Consider the following 14722-nt stretch of genomic DNA (forward strand, 5'->3'; position numbering starts at 1 on the left):
TAAACAAACTTGTTTCAAAATAAATATAAATTCAACAAACAAAACACTATATCCAAATAAATCTCAGAAAGCACAAGAGAGTTCAGAACATTCAAAGAGGGTGGGGCAACGATGGAGTGTTTGTCCACCGTTTCAACAACTCTCAATGGAGGGGCTTGGTGAAAGATGGCGCGCTAAACAAAATATATATTTTCTTCTACAGTTACACGGCATGTGCATGCCACGTTCGCTTTACTTTTACTCGCACCCACTACTCCTCACTGGACCGACATGCATGTGAGGCTACCAAATATAATTTAATTGAAGTTGAGCGAAATGAGACAGGGTCCACGGTATGGTTCAATTTTTGATATCAGTGGACGAATGCCAGGTGTTTGCTTCATAGTAGCTTCCTTGAAGTGCTGCGCTGCTACATACCTGCAAGGTTGAAATATCCCTGAATTGCTGAAAGTGCTGTGCTACTGAATCGCTCACATCTGCTTGAGTCTCAAAAATAAATCGAACCTTAAGACCACAGAGACGATGACCAAGGCGACGAGAGTATGTTCCATTAATGTTCGTATGGTTCTGAATGCTTTGATTAAATGTAATTTGATAATCATCCATTCTGAATTCATATTAGTTAATTCGGTGAGCATTTTATTTTTATATTGAGGGTTTTGGTGTTTGCAGGGGAAGAATGAGAAGGCAGAGAATAAGAAGAATGAGGACTCCAAAACAGTCATACTGAAGGTGTATATGCATTGTCAAGCTTGTGCCATGAAGACCGAAAGGGCTTTAAAGGGATATGAAGGTAATCTCAGCATTTTTTTCTTTCTTTGTAGCCCCTAAGATATGGCGATAAACCATAGTTAGGTAGATCTTTATTGTTCTTTAAAGAAATGCTTTGAGATACTTGAAATTTTGCATTTGGAGCAGGGGTGGAGATAGTGATAGTTGATTTGAAGAACAATAATGTCACAGTAAAGGGGAAGGTGGATCCTCAGAAGCTTTGTAAATTAGTTGAAAAGAAATTAGGGAAAAAGAAAACCGAGGTGATGTACCCTGGGGACGAAAAGAAAGCAGATCAGAAGAACTCAGCTGAAAAGAAAACCGATGACAACAAACAGCAGGAAATTACAGTTGACAAGAAGGTATTTCTGCTGTTTCATTTCGTAGATTACAGTCTTCTTACGACGATGGATTAAGCAGTCTCAAAGAATCAAGATCCGAGAGAAACTGATTAAGACGATGAGAAAATATCAATTTAAAGATCCATTCGATTTTCAATTAAAAAATGGAAGTTGGAATTTGAAAAAGATCTTTGTGCAAAGATTCATTTATGAGATTGGGCAACAAAGCCAGATTTTATTTGTTTATTAACAAAATCAACAGATGACCTGGTACTCTTAATCTCGTTTTCAAGTTTGTCATTCTAAATTCTCAAGTCTATCTGTAAGGGTAAATTATTTTCCAGGGTTAAGGCTTTACGACAACGAGAATGGAAGAAATTATAACAATATACATAATATGAACATAAGATTCGACATCTTATTTGAGAAAATTGAACATAATATTCCTATTCACACATTGATTTTTGCTAACTAGCCCAATTAAATCCAATTAACTTAAAGAATCTGAAAATATGAAAATGGATCAAACATTTTTTTAATAATATATGAAAATGGATTAAGAATGTTTAGTGTTCTAGACATCTTAACAATGTTTAGTCATTTCTTAAAAAATTTCTGGTATCCAACTAAACATTCTGATAACAGTCTTCATAAATTAAGACTTTAAATGGTTTGCTTTCAGTCAGCTGTAGCGATCGTTGTGATGAAGGTTCAAATGCATTGCGAAGCATGTGCTATACATTTGAAAAAAACTATCCTCAAAATGAAAGGTATGACAGCTCATTGATTTGTCAGTTTCTGTGAAAGCAACTGATTCGCATTTTCATGCTCCAAATTATGATGGTGCCTTAAATTATGTGGCATATATGATTTACAGGTGTCGAGAGTGCAGAGGCAGATTTTAAGAACCAAAAATGTAGTGTATCGGGGACGATGGATCCAAAGGACTTGGTGGATCATATTCACAAGAAGGCACGTAAACGCGCGCAAGTTATACCACAGAAGAAATCAGAAGAGGGGGATGCCTGCACAGATGGAAAAAAAGGCGATGGCGATGGAAATCAGACCGATGGAGGAGCTTCGAGTCTTCCGAGGTATGTCATCCAGAATTTCCATCCTCCGCAATTGTTCAGTGACGAGAACCCAAATGCGTGTTCTGTAATGTGATCACAAAATAATGGACATAATGGGAAGTTGGTTACCTTCACCTGCAATGGACAGAAATGGTCAATGTATAAAGTGGTATAGAGCTATGGTAAAATCTGGTTCAGTGTACTGTATTGTATTACATTAAAATTTATTAATGTACATGTCTGCAAAGATGACAACTCATTGAATTTTTTTGGAAGAAAGTCTTCCAACATTTACCCATAATTCATAATTTGATTATTCGATATTCATTGCTTAACACAGCATTACTTCTTTCCAAGTTTTCTTAAGAAGAGCTCAGCAGAATTAAACTAAGTTTAAGACTTTTAAGACTTCTATTTTTAATTTATGTTATTATTCCACCTTGAAATACATTTGTTGTGAATGAAGAATAATGATGATGATGATGGTTAACGTCCACTGAGACCAAATTGGTCTATAGGACCTACAATTTTCTTAATTTTTACTTGTCTGACTCCTCGTCTTTCTTGGCGAGATTGGTGTTGTAGCGTTCTTTCTTTTCTCTACGGTCTTCCAACTTCCTTTGTCTTGCATCTCCTTCATCTCTTCTGGTTCTTGGGACATTGGTGTCTTACCTTCGCGATCTATAGTCGGAGAAGTTTGGTTTAGGAGATCTGCGTTGATGTTAAATGAAGGTTTATTTTCTGCGGTATTCAAATCCTCATAACTGTTGATTTGTTGGGGCGGGCTTTCTCCTTGCTTGCTTTGAGAGTTGTTTCCTTCTTCCTTGATTTCTTGCGACTCAGAGTTTTCTCTAGAATATTTACCAAAATGAATTTTAAAATAATTAAATAAATATAATTTTAAAAGTAATTTGTAAATATTGAAGAAATATTCTAAATTATATATGAGAAAATTTTCATGCGAAATGACAAAATAACATATTAGAATTTTTTTATTTAATTGTAAGGGAAGAATTATTATTCTTGTTGTTATTTTAAATAAAAGTATATAATTATAAAATTATATATACATATAATTATAATTTCTCACTTAGTAGTTATATTGATCAAGATTGAATTTTTATTATGCTCCTCACACCATGTAATTTTTTTTCCATCTTTTCTTTACAGAAAGAATCTTATATTATCCCGTCTTAACATTGAGTATGGTTATTTTAATGGACTCTACTGCCTCTCTTATACAATGAAATTTCACTAAAATAAGCTCTATTGTGAATAAAACTCATGTAATTGCATTACAATTGTCACAACAAATAAGCATAGGCCCCTATTCATGTCCAATGTCTTTGCATAACTACTCCAACCAAACAACATCCTTGGAAACATTTAAAGTTGTAATGTACTCTAATTCTAACATAGAATGAGCAACCACTTATTGTTTCTTAATTTACCAATTGACAACTTCATCAAAGATCATAAATGTATATGGATTGTCCACATCCCTAGCCTAATCGAGGTCAATAAACCCATGCATTTGAAGCTTCTTTCTTCCACTTCCTTGATACCAAACGTTCTAGTTATTGTGCCTGATTGGTACACAAAGGTCCACTTAATATCTACCCATTGATCACTCCATTTTCCATGTGCCTACTTACAAATCCCATTGTCTTTGAAATATTGGGTCTTGTGCACACCATTACATACATAAGGCTACCAATCTAACAACCATATGACACTTTTGCTATCCCACCTTCATGTTTTCCTCTTTTAGGACACATGTGGCTTATATTTATCCATCCGTGAGAAATAAATATGTTTCCCACATACTTTCTTTGGTTGATATATAATTTCTTTTCACCTCATTTTACAATCAATAACGTAACTCACATAAGTCCTTCTTGTCAATTAACTTATGTGACCATTTGAATTTACTCTCCTTGACTAGTTTCTTACACTCACTAATCAAAATTATATCATTAACATATAATACTAGAACCGTGAAATTATTGCTTTCTTTCTTGAAGTAAACACAATGGTTGGCTCACTCCTTTAAAACCCTTGTCCCACAACTTAGTTACTAAAATATTGGAAACATTATCATGGGGATTGTTTTAATCCATATAATGATCTCTTAAATCAACACACCATGCCTTCCCTCCCTTTCACCCCAAACAATTCCAGGTGTTTCATGTTTTGTTTTTCTTTGAGCTCGCCATGAAAAAGCATTGTTTTCACAACCATTTTATCCATTTCTAAATCATATTTAGTTTTTAATGCCGACAACAACATAATTATGCTTGATGTCTTCAATGTTTCCATTGATTTTTTCATTTTCATTGACATTGCATTTCCATTCGTGACTTGAGTAGTCCCATCTAGCTTATACAAAATTCCAAATTGACAACCTTTGGTCAAAACCATAATGTCTTGAATTAGTCTACCGCCTACTTAAAGAAGATTTATCAATCTTGCATCAACCATTTGGCATATAAAATTAAGTTCCATTCCAATCCTAAAACATGCCACACATTGGGTATCTACTTCATGGATTTATCTTTGTATTGGACTTTTACCTTGCTATGTTAGGCACTTAGATAGCTAAAATTATCTCTAAGAAAGATTTTTCCTTGTGATTTTTCATAACCCACAAACCACGCCTTGTCAAAATTTAAATAGAGGGAAGCTATTGAGTCAATCAATTTTGTTTTTTGATGGACATTGGTAAAAAAAACATATATAAGAGGGATAAATGCTACCCTCACTACTGGAATTCCTAGCAACTAAGTCCTCCTTATTTTTTTCTTTTTCCTTTAAAGGTTCAATGTCTTTTATGAGCCAAATACATAAAAATTAGATATACACACCGTGTACAACAATGTGAGTACAAAGCACAACTATAATACATATAATAATATGAGAAACTCCTCAAAATACCCATACATTAATACATCCAAATCATATGTCCTTATAATTAGTACATGATCTCTATATATGATCCAGAAGGATCTTGTCAGATCAGTTACACAAGTTCAGTTTCGTCGTCAGTATTCAGGTCCGGTGTCGTCAGCTTCGATAGTGATGTTTATGGTTCAAGATGTCTGGTAATGTTCATGGTTTTCATGGTGATATGGTTCGATACTTGGTTGTCAACATGTTGGTTGTTGTCAGTTCCACCAAGATTTGGTCGTCAACATGGGTTTTTCATTCGCCTCGTAGGATTTGGTTGTCGACGGATTTGTCGTCATGTGATGTCATCGCAAATGTTGCTTTGTTTCGAAGATATGGGTGTGGGTTTGAATGTCACTTGGTGACAATTGGTTGTAAATGGTTTTTGATGTAAAGGCTAAAACCTATGACTAAACCCTATCCCTAAAATCTATGGAGGAAAACATCAATCCTAAACTCTAAACCATAAACTCATACATTAATCCCTAAGTCATAAACCCTATCAAACCATGTTACATTACAACCTATGTAACAAAACAATTCTAAATGTATTAAAATACATAAAACCTATGTTTTACCCCTCTCGACCTTTGTAAAACCAATACAAAAAATTACAAATATGTTATAACAAACCTGACCGCTCGTCCCTAACCACAGGAGTTAACAGTAGCACGGCCGTAGATGTGAACACCGCACAATTGGCATTCATTGTGATGGATAACAACGCCTAACCGCCAGTCTAACAGCATCGGGGTCTAACCGCGGTTGGCATGTGAGCAGGGGAAGTTACCGTGGAAGTTGGGGTTGCAGTTCACCGCATCGGAGACTGTGGAGTAAACCGTGGCATGTGAGCACAATACAGCCACCGCACAGGCAACCGTCAGCAGACAACAAACCGTTGGCGTACAAACTGCGGGGCACATCCGCCTGGACACATGTGCTGTCACCCTCCTCTGCCTGGTTAGCTAACCGCTAATTGTTGTCGCCTAACCTAAGGTCTATTTTGGGTTTTAATTAAGTTTTGGGATATTTAATTAAACTACCATGGAACCTAATCCCTAGGGGTCAAACCATGATATGACTGAGGCACACATTCAACCCTAATTTCAGCTAATTCATTCCTAAACTCGGTGAGGGAGTTCAAATGTACTTGTAGGGTTTTAAAATGTTGTTTTTCTCATTGAAGGGGGATATAGTGGTTTTGAAGTTTTGTGTGCAGATTCTAGAGGTTAGAGGTTGTTTTCTATTCAGTTTAATAGGGGCATCGGGAGTCGAAATTAGGAACCGTGAGCATTGGAAAGCTAGTTCAGAGAGATTTCTTGTGACAGTGACCAGAAGTGCCTACGTGCACATTTAGTTTGGTCAATTTTCTGTGTAATCAACCTTCTCGGAATCAATCCTAATAAAGCAATCACCCATCTTGAAAGTGGACCCAGAGACGTAGTCCATTAGGGACGAACTCCGTAATCAATCTTGTTGTCTAGTATCAATGTGTATTTGTTGTTTTCACTTCTGTTTTGCATCTTTCTTATGTTTTATCAACTATCGTAAAGTCCTTCTTCTCAAACAGTTCTCACGGTTTCAACACTTTAAGTTAACATTCATTTCACTATTGGCATAATCAATTCTACTTCAGTTTTAACATATGATCATTTCAGATCATATAATTTGGTATCAGAGCAGGTTGTGTTTGTAGAATTTTCCATTGAATGTTAACCAGGTCAAAGTCGCAATGTGGAGAAGGAATCCTCGAGCAGATTAATCCAAAGATTGGAAAGCGAAGAGTCGTTCATAAGTCGACCATGACAAGATCTGATGCAGGTGAAAATCCAGAAACTAAGATGAGTGATGAACAGTTTCAGCAAGCATTCTTGACTATGCAGCAGATGTTGGGAGAACTCTACGAAGATAAGAAGGTGAGAGATGTAGCTTCTTCTTCAAAGACATCGAAGAAGGACAAAGGTAAAGGCAAGGATGATAAACCACCTTCACCTCCATCATCTCCATCATCATCATCTTCTTCTTCTTCTTCCAATGCAGAATATGAAACATAAAATAAACTTAAGAAAACATCTCTTTTGAAACTTGATGTAAAATTTAAGTTACCTATTTATGATGGCGAAATGAATCCTGAAAAGCTAGATAACTGGATTAAGCAGTTAGAAGTGTATTGTCGTATTTAGAACATTTCTGACGATAAAACGAAAATTCAGTTAGCTACACTTAGAATGGGGGGAACAACTTTAATCTGGTGGGAAAGTAAAACTCAGATAGATGTAAAGCGGAAAGGAAAAGTCATCTCTTCATGGTCTAAGTTTTTAAAAGCTCTTAGGAAACAATTCTATCCTTTAGGATACATGCAGCAAGTTGTTATTGATTGGCAGCATTTGAGGCAAGGTAAAGGGCAGAGTGTTCAGGAGTTTACTCAGGAGTTCAGAAAGAAAGCATTGGCGCTTGGTATTTCATTAGATACACGTGAAACTTTATTAAAATACATCGGTAGTTTACATTCATATTTGCAGCATACATTATTGATGTTTAATCCTGATGATTTTGATGAAGTGTGTGTTCAAGCCATACATATTGAATCAGGTGGCAGACCATTCAAGTTTTCATTGCAATCATCCAAAGAGTTGGAAATCAAATATTCCAATGACAATAAGGGGAAGTACAACTCGAAGAGAAAGAAATCACCGATAGCTCAGAAAGAAAGATCTACTTGTTCTCATTGCCAGAGAATCGGTCATGATGAATCTAAGTGTTGGAAACTTCATCCAGAACTTAAGCCCAAAAAGTTCCTTAAGGAGAAGGATGAAAAGAAAGAAATTGCAGCAGTCCAGCAAGATCTAGGTTCCGATTTAGGTGATGAAAGGAGGATAACTACCATAGTTTCAACAGGTAAAACTTCTGACACTGGTTCAAGTTCGAATACTATTGCATCTTCATCAAACATAAATCCTTCAAATGAGGATAAAAGAGTTGAATTATTTAACATAAGGATAACTTCTAAGCACACAAAGATAGATACAATGTTTGACAGTGGATCACAAGCAAATTTAATATTCGAATATTTAGTTAAGAATTTGGGTTTGGAGACATGGAATCATCCAAGACCTTACCCATCAGGATGGATAAATAAATCAACTCAGATAAAAGTCACAAAACAATGCCGATTAAAATTTTCCATTACAGCTAATTACATTGATGAAGTGGAATTAGATGTGGTTCTAGTAGACATATGTGGAGTTGTCTTAGGAAGTCCTTATCTTTATGATCGTGATGCAGTATTTTACAAAAGAGAGCATAAATATCACCTTAAGAAAGATGGGATTGAATTTATTGTCAGGGCACATCAAAACAAAAATCACTTGAATTTAGTTGTTGCTAATCAGATGAAGCAATTAATAAGTTCAAATAAAAGATTTGTAATCATGTGTGTAAAGGAACAACATAATAATCAACATGATGTTTGTTCAAGTTATGAGTCTCAGCTTAAATATAATTTGATCAAAGAGGTAGTAACTTTTCCAGTTCTATTTAAAGAAACCAAACATCTTACTCATAAGAAGGGAATACAACAGGAATTACAGTTGATTCCTAAAGCTCCTCTTCCTAATGTCAGAATGAATCAATTCAGTCCAAGTTTGGAAGTCATAAGTTCTACAGATGCAGGTCAGTATTGGGGAAAGTCGGTGTTAAATTTCTCTTGTATTGTGTCACCATTTCATGTTTCAAACAATTTGGAAGCCTCTTTTCAAGTGGAGAGGAAGCCCATTTGTTTTCATATCAAATCCTTTTCTAAAGCATTATCAAAGTATCCAATACATCTAAGGGAAACTTATGCATCAAGGGAAAGTGCTAATCAATGGAAACATCATTTAATAAATGAAGAAATAGTGATTCAAACAAATCAATAGTCGTTTCAATACTTTCAAAATCAAATTAAGTTGCAGCAATTTTCATATTATAGTTTGATGGGTTTATTGCAGCAAGTTCACTTAGTAATTGGAAATCAAGAAATTATATCAAGTCAAGTCGCTGGTTTGATGTCAAAAACGTCTTTGATTGTCTCTATCATTCCGCAATATAGATTGTTAATACATGTCAATGGTATTGAACAATATCCTGTAGAGACTATTTTCAAAGATGATTATGAATCACTAACTCATGGTATTTCGTGGAAAGAAGTCAATTTCCATGTACATAACATGTTGTTTAACCATCTTCGCAAGTTGATCATACTTCAAATGGATGGAACATGTCACTGATTCAAAATGTTCCATGGTCAGCATCATCAGGGTCATCACTTTCAGGTGGTTGATCGAACGTATTAGTACATCATCAAGAAAAGATGGAGAGTGAGGGATCTCTACCCTCACCTGCTGTCTGTTTAAATCAAAATTTTGTGGTCCAAAAGCTTTCAAGTGGAGAGGATTGATCCAGAGGATCTTGTTAGATCAGTTACATAGGTTCAGTTTCGTCATCAGTATTCAGGTTTAATGTCGTCAGCTTCGACAATGTTGTTTACGGTTCAAGTTGTCCTATAATGTTTATGGTTTTCATGGTGATATGGTTTGATACCTGGTTTTCGGCATGTTGGTTGTCGTCAGTTCCACCATGGTTTGGTCGTTGACATGGGTTTTTCGTTTTCCTTGCAGGATTTGGTTGTCGACAGATTTGTCGTCATGTGATGTCGTCACAAATGTAGCTTTGTGTCGAAGATATGTGTGTGGGTTTGAATGTCACTTGGTGACAATTGGTTGTAAATGGTTTTTGATGTAAAGGCTAAAACCTATGACTAAACCCTAGCCCTAAAAGCTATGGAGGAAAACATCAATCCTAAAGTCTAAACCATAACCTAATACATTAATCCCTAAGTCCTAAACCCTATCAAACCATGTTACATTACAACCTATGTAATAAAACAATTCTAAATGTATTAAAATACATAAAACCTATGTTTTACCCCTCTCGGCCTTTGTAAAACCAATACAAAACATTACAAATATGTTATAAAAATCTTGACCGTTGGTTCCTAACCACAGGAGTTAACCGCAACACGACCGCAAATGTGAACACCTCACAGTTGGCATTCACCACGACGGATAGCAATGCCTAACCGCCAGTCTAACCACATCGCGGTCTGACCGCAGTTGGCATGTGAGCAGGGGCAGTTACCATGGCAGTCGGGGTTGCAGTTCACCACATCGGAGACTGCGAAGTAAACTGCGGCATGTGAGCGCAATATAGCCACCGCACAAGCAACTGTCAGCAGACAGCAAACCATCAGTGTAAAAACCGTGGGGCACGACCACTTGGACACATGTGTTGTCACCCTCCTCTGCCCTGTTAGCTAACCGCTAACTGCTTTCACCTAACCTAAGGTCTATTTTGGGTTTTAATTAAGTTTTGGGATATTTAATTAAACTACTATGGAACCTAATCCCTAGGTGTCAAACCATGATATGACCGAGGCACACATTCAACCCTAATTTCAGCTAATTCATTCCTAAACTCGGTGTGAGGGAGTTCAAATGTACTTGCAGGGTTTTAAAAGGTTGTTTTGCTCATTGAAGGGGGATAGAGTGGTTTTGATGTTTTGTGTGCAGATTCTAGAGGTTAGAGGTTGTTTTGTTTTTAGTGTAAGAGGGGCATTGGGAGTCGGAATTGCGAACCGTGACAGGCGTTGGAAAGCTAGTTCAGAGAGATTTCTTGTGACAGTGACCAGAAGTGCTTGTGTGCACAATCAATTTGGTCAATTTTCTGTGTAATCGACCTTCTCGGAATCAATCCTAATAAAGCAGTCACCCATCTTGAAAGCAGACCCAGAGACGTAGTCCATCAGGGACGAACTCCGTAATCAATCTTGTTGTCTGGTATCGCTGTGTATTTGTTGTTTTCACTTCTGTTTTGCATCTTACTTATGTTTTATCAATTGTCGTAAAGTCTTTCTTCTCAAGCAGTTCTCACGGTTTCAACACTTTAAGTTAACATTCATTTCACTGTTGGCATAATCAATTCTACTTCAGTTTTAACATATGGTCATTTTAGATCAATATATAACTATCCACACATTGTACATGTGGTCCCTTCATTATTAGGTTGACCCTATGACATATACATTTACATATTACATGTACATTTAACTCCATATATGCACCCACTTAGGTCATATCATATACATTTAACCTAATATAGGCCCCCTTTTAGGTCATAATACTGTTGCATTCACTCTTCTTCTTCCCTATTTGATGGCACTAGTAACCAATATACTCTTGCCACTTTCTACCTTTATTGGCATATCTTCCTCGAGATTTATATTTCCTCCCACTAGATCTCTCATCATTTCACTTATTACAGTGACCCTTAGTCATAAATCTTATGAATCAATGCTTATTTCAAAAGTTCTTTTGTTCATCTCATCTTATAGTGATGGGCCAATAATTCCATCTAATTTTTTATTCTCTACCTTTGTAGTTATACAAGTGGAAACTATTTATTCTACCAAAAACTAAGAAAACTATAGATCAAGGCTATGCATAACTCATTGGCCCGCTTCATAACTAATGGCCTTGAGCTAATTAAGCAAGGTATTGCAAGCATTAAGAGGATCTATAACCCTATCACTATCCTTCATCTTTAGAGCAAACAATTTTTCTACAGAAATATTAAATTCATGAGGGATTTAGCCTAATAGATTGAGTCAAAATTCCCTAAATCTTTTTTGTTGTAGAATCCCCTATCAAAATAATTAACACACAGTCAATTAAATTAATACCAATCAAATTAGTGGCCTTATCATTCATCTTGTCCCAATTATTTTCCTTTGTGGTGTTGATATTTGTGTCCATATTCAACTTACACAAAATGAAGTTGTGCTCATGGTTTCTAAGTTTTCAAATGATGAGGTGGTATTTCTTCTACAGTACAGATATTTCTTCCTCTCACTTGAGATGGCCACCTTAGAATCACTATTGTAGCACCATTACTTTCCTATTTGAGATCCTTAACATGGACAATGGAATCTATCTAGTTCTTCAATCAAAACCTCAAAACAAGGCCTTAACAAACCAAAAAGACTCTGTCACCCCCAATTTCCTCTTAATAGCGAAGGTGTCCCCATGAAACCAGCAATTCCTTCGATACCAATTTTTAAACCTTAATAATAACCTACCTAAAATGGAAAAGAATTTATTAAAAAAATATTCAATAAAAAATAAAATTCAAAATAATAAAACTAATAGAAAATCTCACACAATAAAAAAAAATCATTCTCGACAAAAACTTACATTAAATAGAAAAGAATCTATATATATTTAATAAAAAAATAAAATTCAAAATAACAAAATAAACATAGTAAAAGATCTCACACAATAAAAAAGAAATTTTCATTTTCTTAGAAAAAATAATTATCTACCTTATTTATTATCTTTCTTTATATAAAAAATGCATAAATATAAAAACATTTTATTTTTAAATTAAAAATATAATTAAAAAATAATTATATTTATAAAACATATTTTTTATATATTAATTTACATATTTCATATACAATTAAAAATATTATTTATATAAATAGTATAATTATCAATATCATAAAACTTTATATTTATGGTGAACATGGTACATGTAAGTCATGGATGCAGATTGCAAATGACTGAGGAGGTTGAATGGAGCAGGTTAGGGTTTCGAAACCTGGGCAGAGGGCAGAACCACGCACAGGTCTCGGTTAGGTAGAGAGGGTCAGAAGCTTTGCACAGCTGCCGACGCGGGGGGCCATCTTTCTGCAAAGTCGACTGGCAGGTGGAGGTTATTTGAGCTTTGGTATATGCATTTTGTTTTGTAAGCTTAACCTTATTACTGTTACTCTTTTCCGCCTGTTTTCCGTTTTCAACCAACAAGCCCCCGTGAAGGTTACCTACAGTGTTTTGTCGGTTGTCGTGTTACATTGGAACGGTTCGAACCATGGTTAACCCCGCCGATGTTTTAGCCCTGGACCCAGATGTAGAAGACATCCTCTCCATGTGGGGGAAGGATATCACCGCTCAGAACGTGGAACATTATTTTGGGACTTTCGAACTGCCAAGTCTGGAGGTTGTATCACAGGTGGAAACTCCTCAGTTTTTATCTCAAGGTAAGGATTCGGGCAGCGTGGTTCACAATGCTGGTTCAGCGGGCGTCCCCAAACAAACAGCGAGAGAAACAGTGTCGTGTGGGGTGAATGTGGAAGGTTTGCCCACTGACCCAAAGGGAAAATCACAGATAACACGGTTTTCAGCCTCTAAGGGTTTAGAAGATATAACCCACTTAGGGCTTTCAGCAGGTTTTGAACAACCTAGGGCTCCAGGAGGTTTTCCCTCGCTTACAAGGGTTACCCTACCAAGAGAAAACCAATACCAAATAGGTTTTTCAGCAAGCGATCCCGGAGTTTCTTCAGTGGGGGGGCAGGCAGGTACTGATGGTCTGGAGACTGAGTTCTTTCCCTTTGGGAATGGCGACTCGGGTCCTTTGGGTAAATTCCCGTCACAGTTGGAGACAGAACCTCTATTGGGCACAGCACAGATAACATCTGAAAGGAATGATGGACGAGAAGGAATAAGACCGTCGGAGGAAGAGTTAAGATATAAAGGAGCGAAAAGAAAACCGCAAAGACCCATTGGATCTCAGGCGATAGCAGGCAATCTGGTCCTTGGGATGGAGGTGTCTATGGTAGAAGCCCTAGCTGTTGCAGATTGTACCTTGGTCGGCAGAGCTAGAGGTAAGAAATATACCTCTGATTTTCTTCAAGATTGGGGTGAGAAATGCTTCGCAACAGATAGACCTTTACAGTTTGAAGCCCTAGTTTTAGCAAAAGGATGGTTTAAGCTCAGATTCGAAGATAGAGAATCGGCAGATTGGGTACTTCAGCGAAATTGGCACATAGGGAACATTCCAGTTCTGCTAAAGAAATGGACCCCTCTATTTGATGCAATCAAGGAGAGAACGGATGAATTTCCTGTTTGGGTGCGTGCTCCGGGTTTACCATCCTTTCTCTGGACAGAGGAAGTCTTCAAATCTATTGGTAATAGGTTGGGGGTATACCTGGAAGCAGATATGACCTTCTTGACAACGAAAAACAGGGCAATAGCACGCATACTAGTCATGCTCAACCCGAGCGGAGGCTTGGCACAAAAAATTAACCTTCAATTCAATGACTATGTATATGAGCAGATATTAGACTACGAATACCTGCCATTTAGATGCCATCGGTGCCACGAGTATGGGCACTTGGCAAAAGATTGTCCACAGATGAGAAGAAGGAGACATTTCCGAAGGACTACAGCTTACAGAGAAAATGCACAAGCAGATGTTCAGATGACGATGGAGCACGAAATGCCGGAGACGCAAGAACCAAAGAATTTGGAGACAGAGGAGACTGTGAAGGGTCCAGAGGACGAAGGTGAACAAATTCAGGAGGCTGCTGTGGCAAATGTCATGCATCCGGTGGTAGCTGTGGAGGAAATAGCTAAAGAAGCGGAAGCTGTGGAAGGGTTCGTCGAGAAAGACAAGGCAAATCAAACCATACTCGACGAAACGGAAAAGGGTATGTGC

General features: G+C 36.8%; 1 protein-coding gene across 2 annotated transcripts; it reads left to right on the top strand.

The window, feature by feature from the left end:
* Positions 1 to 371: 371 nt before the first annotated feature.
* On the top strand, positions 372 to 2364 carry LOC149155019 (heavy metal-associated isoprenylated plant protein 8-like). Of its 2 annotated transcripts, none has more exons than XM_089445657.1 (5): positions 372 to 555; positions 673 to 793; positions 919 to 1133; positions 1795 to 1882; positions 1990 to 2364. In XM_089445657.1, exons 1-5 carry the CDS (start codon positions 523 to 525, stop codon positions 2277 to 2279), a joined length of 747 nt encoding a protein of 248 aa, XP_089301783.1. In that variant the 5' UTR covers positions 372 to 522; the 3' UTR covers positions 2280 to 2364. The 2 variants fall into 2 exon arrangements, with proteins under 2 accessions (XP_089301783.1, XP_089301784.1); XM_089445658.1 differs by having other exon boundaries at positions 372 to 540.
* Positions 2365 to 14722: the final 12358 nt, after the last annotated feature.

Source organism: Pinus tabuliformis, chromosome 9, assembly GCF_031772625.1.
Source record: "Pinus tabuliformis cultivar Carrire ecotype Pingquan chromosome 9, CPIR1, whole genome shotgun sequence".
Classification (NCBI taxonomy): domain Eukaryota; kingdom Viridiplantae; phylum Streptophyta; class Pinopsida; order Pinales; family Pinaceae; genus Pinus; species Pinus tabuliformis.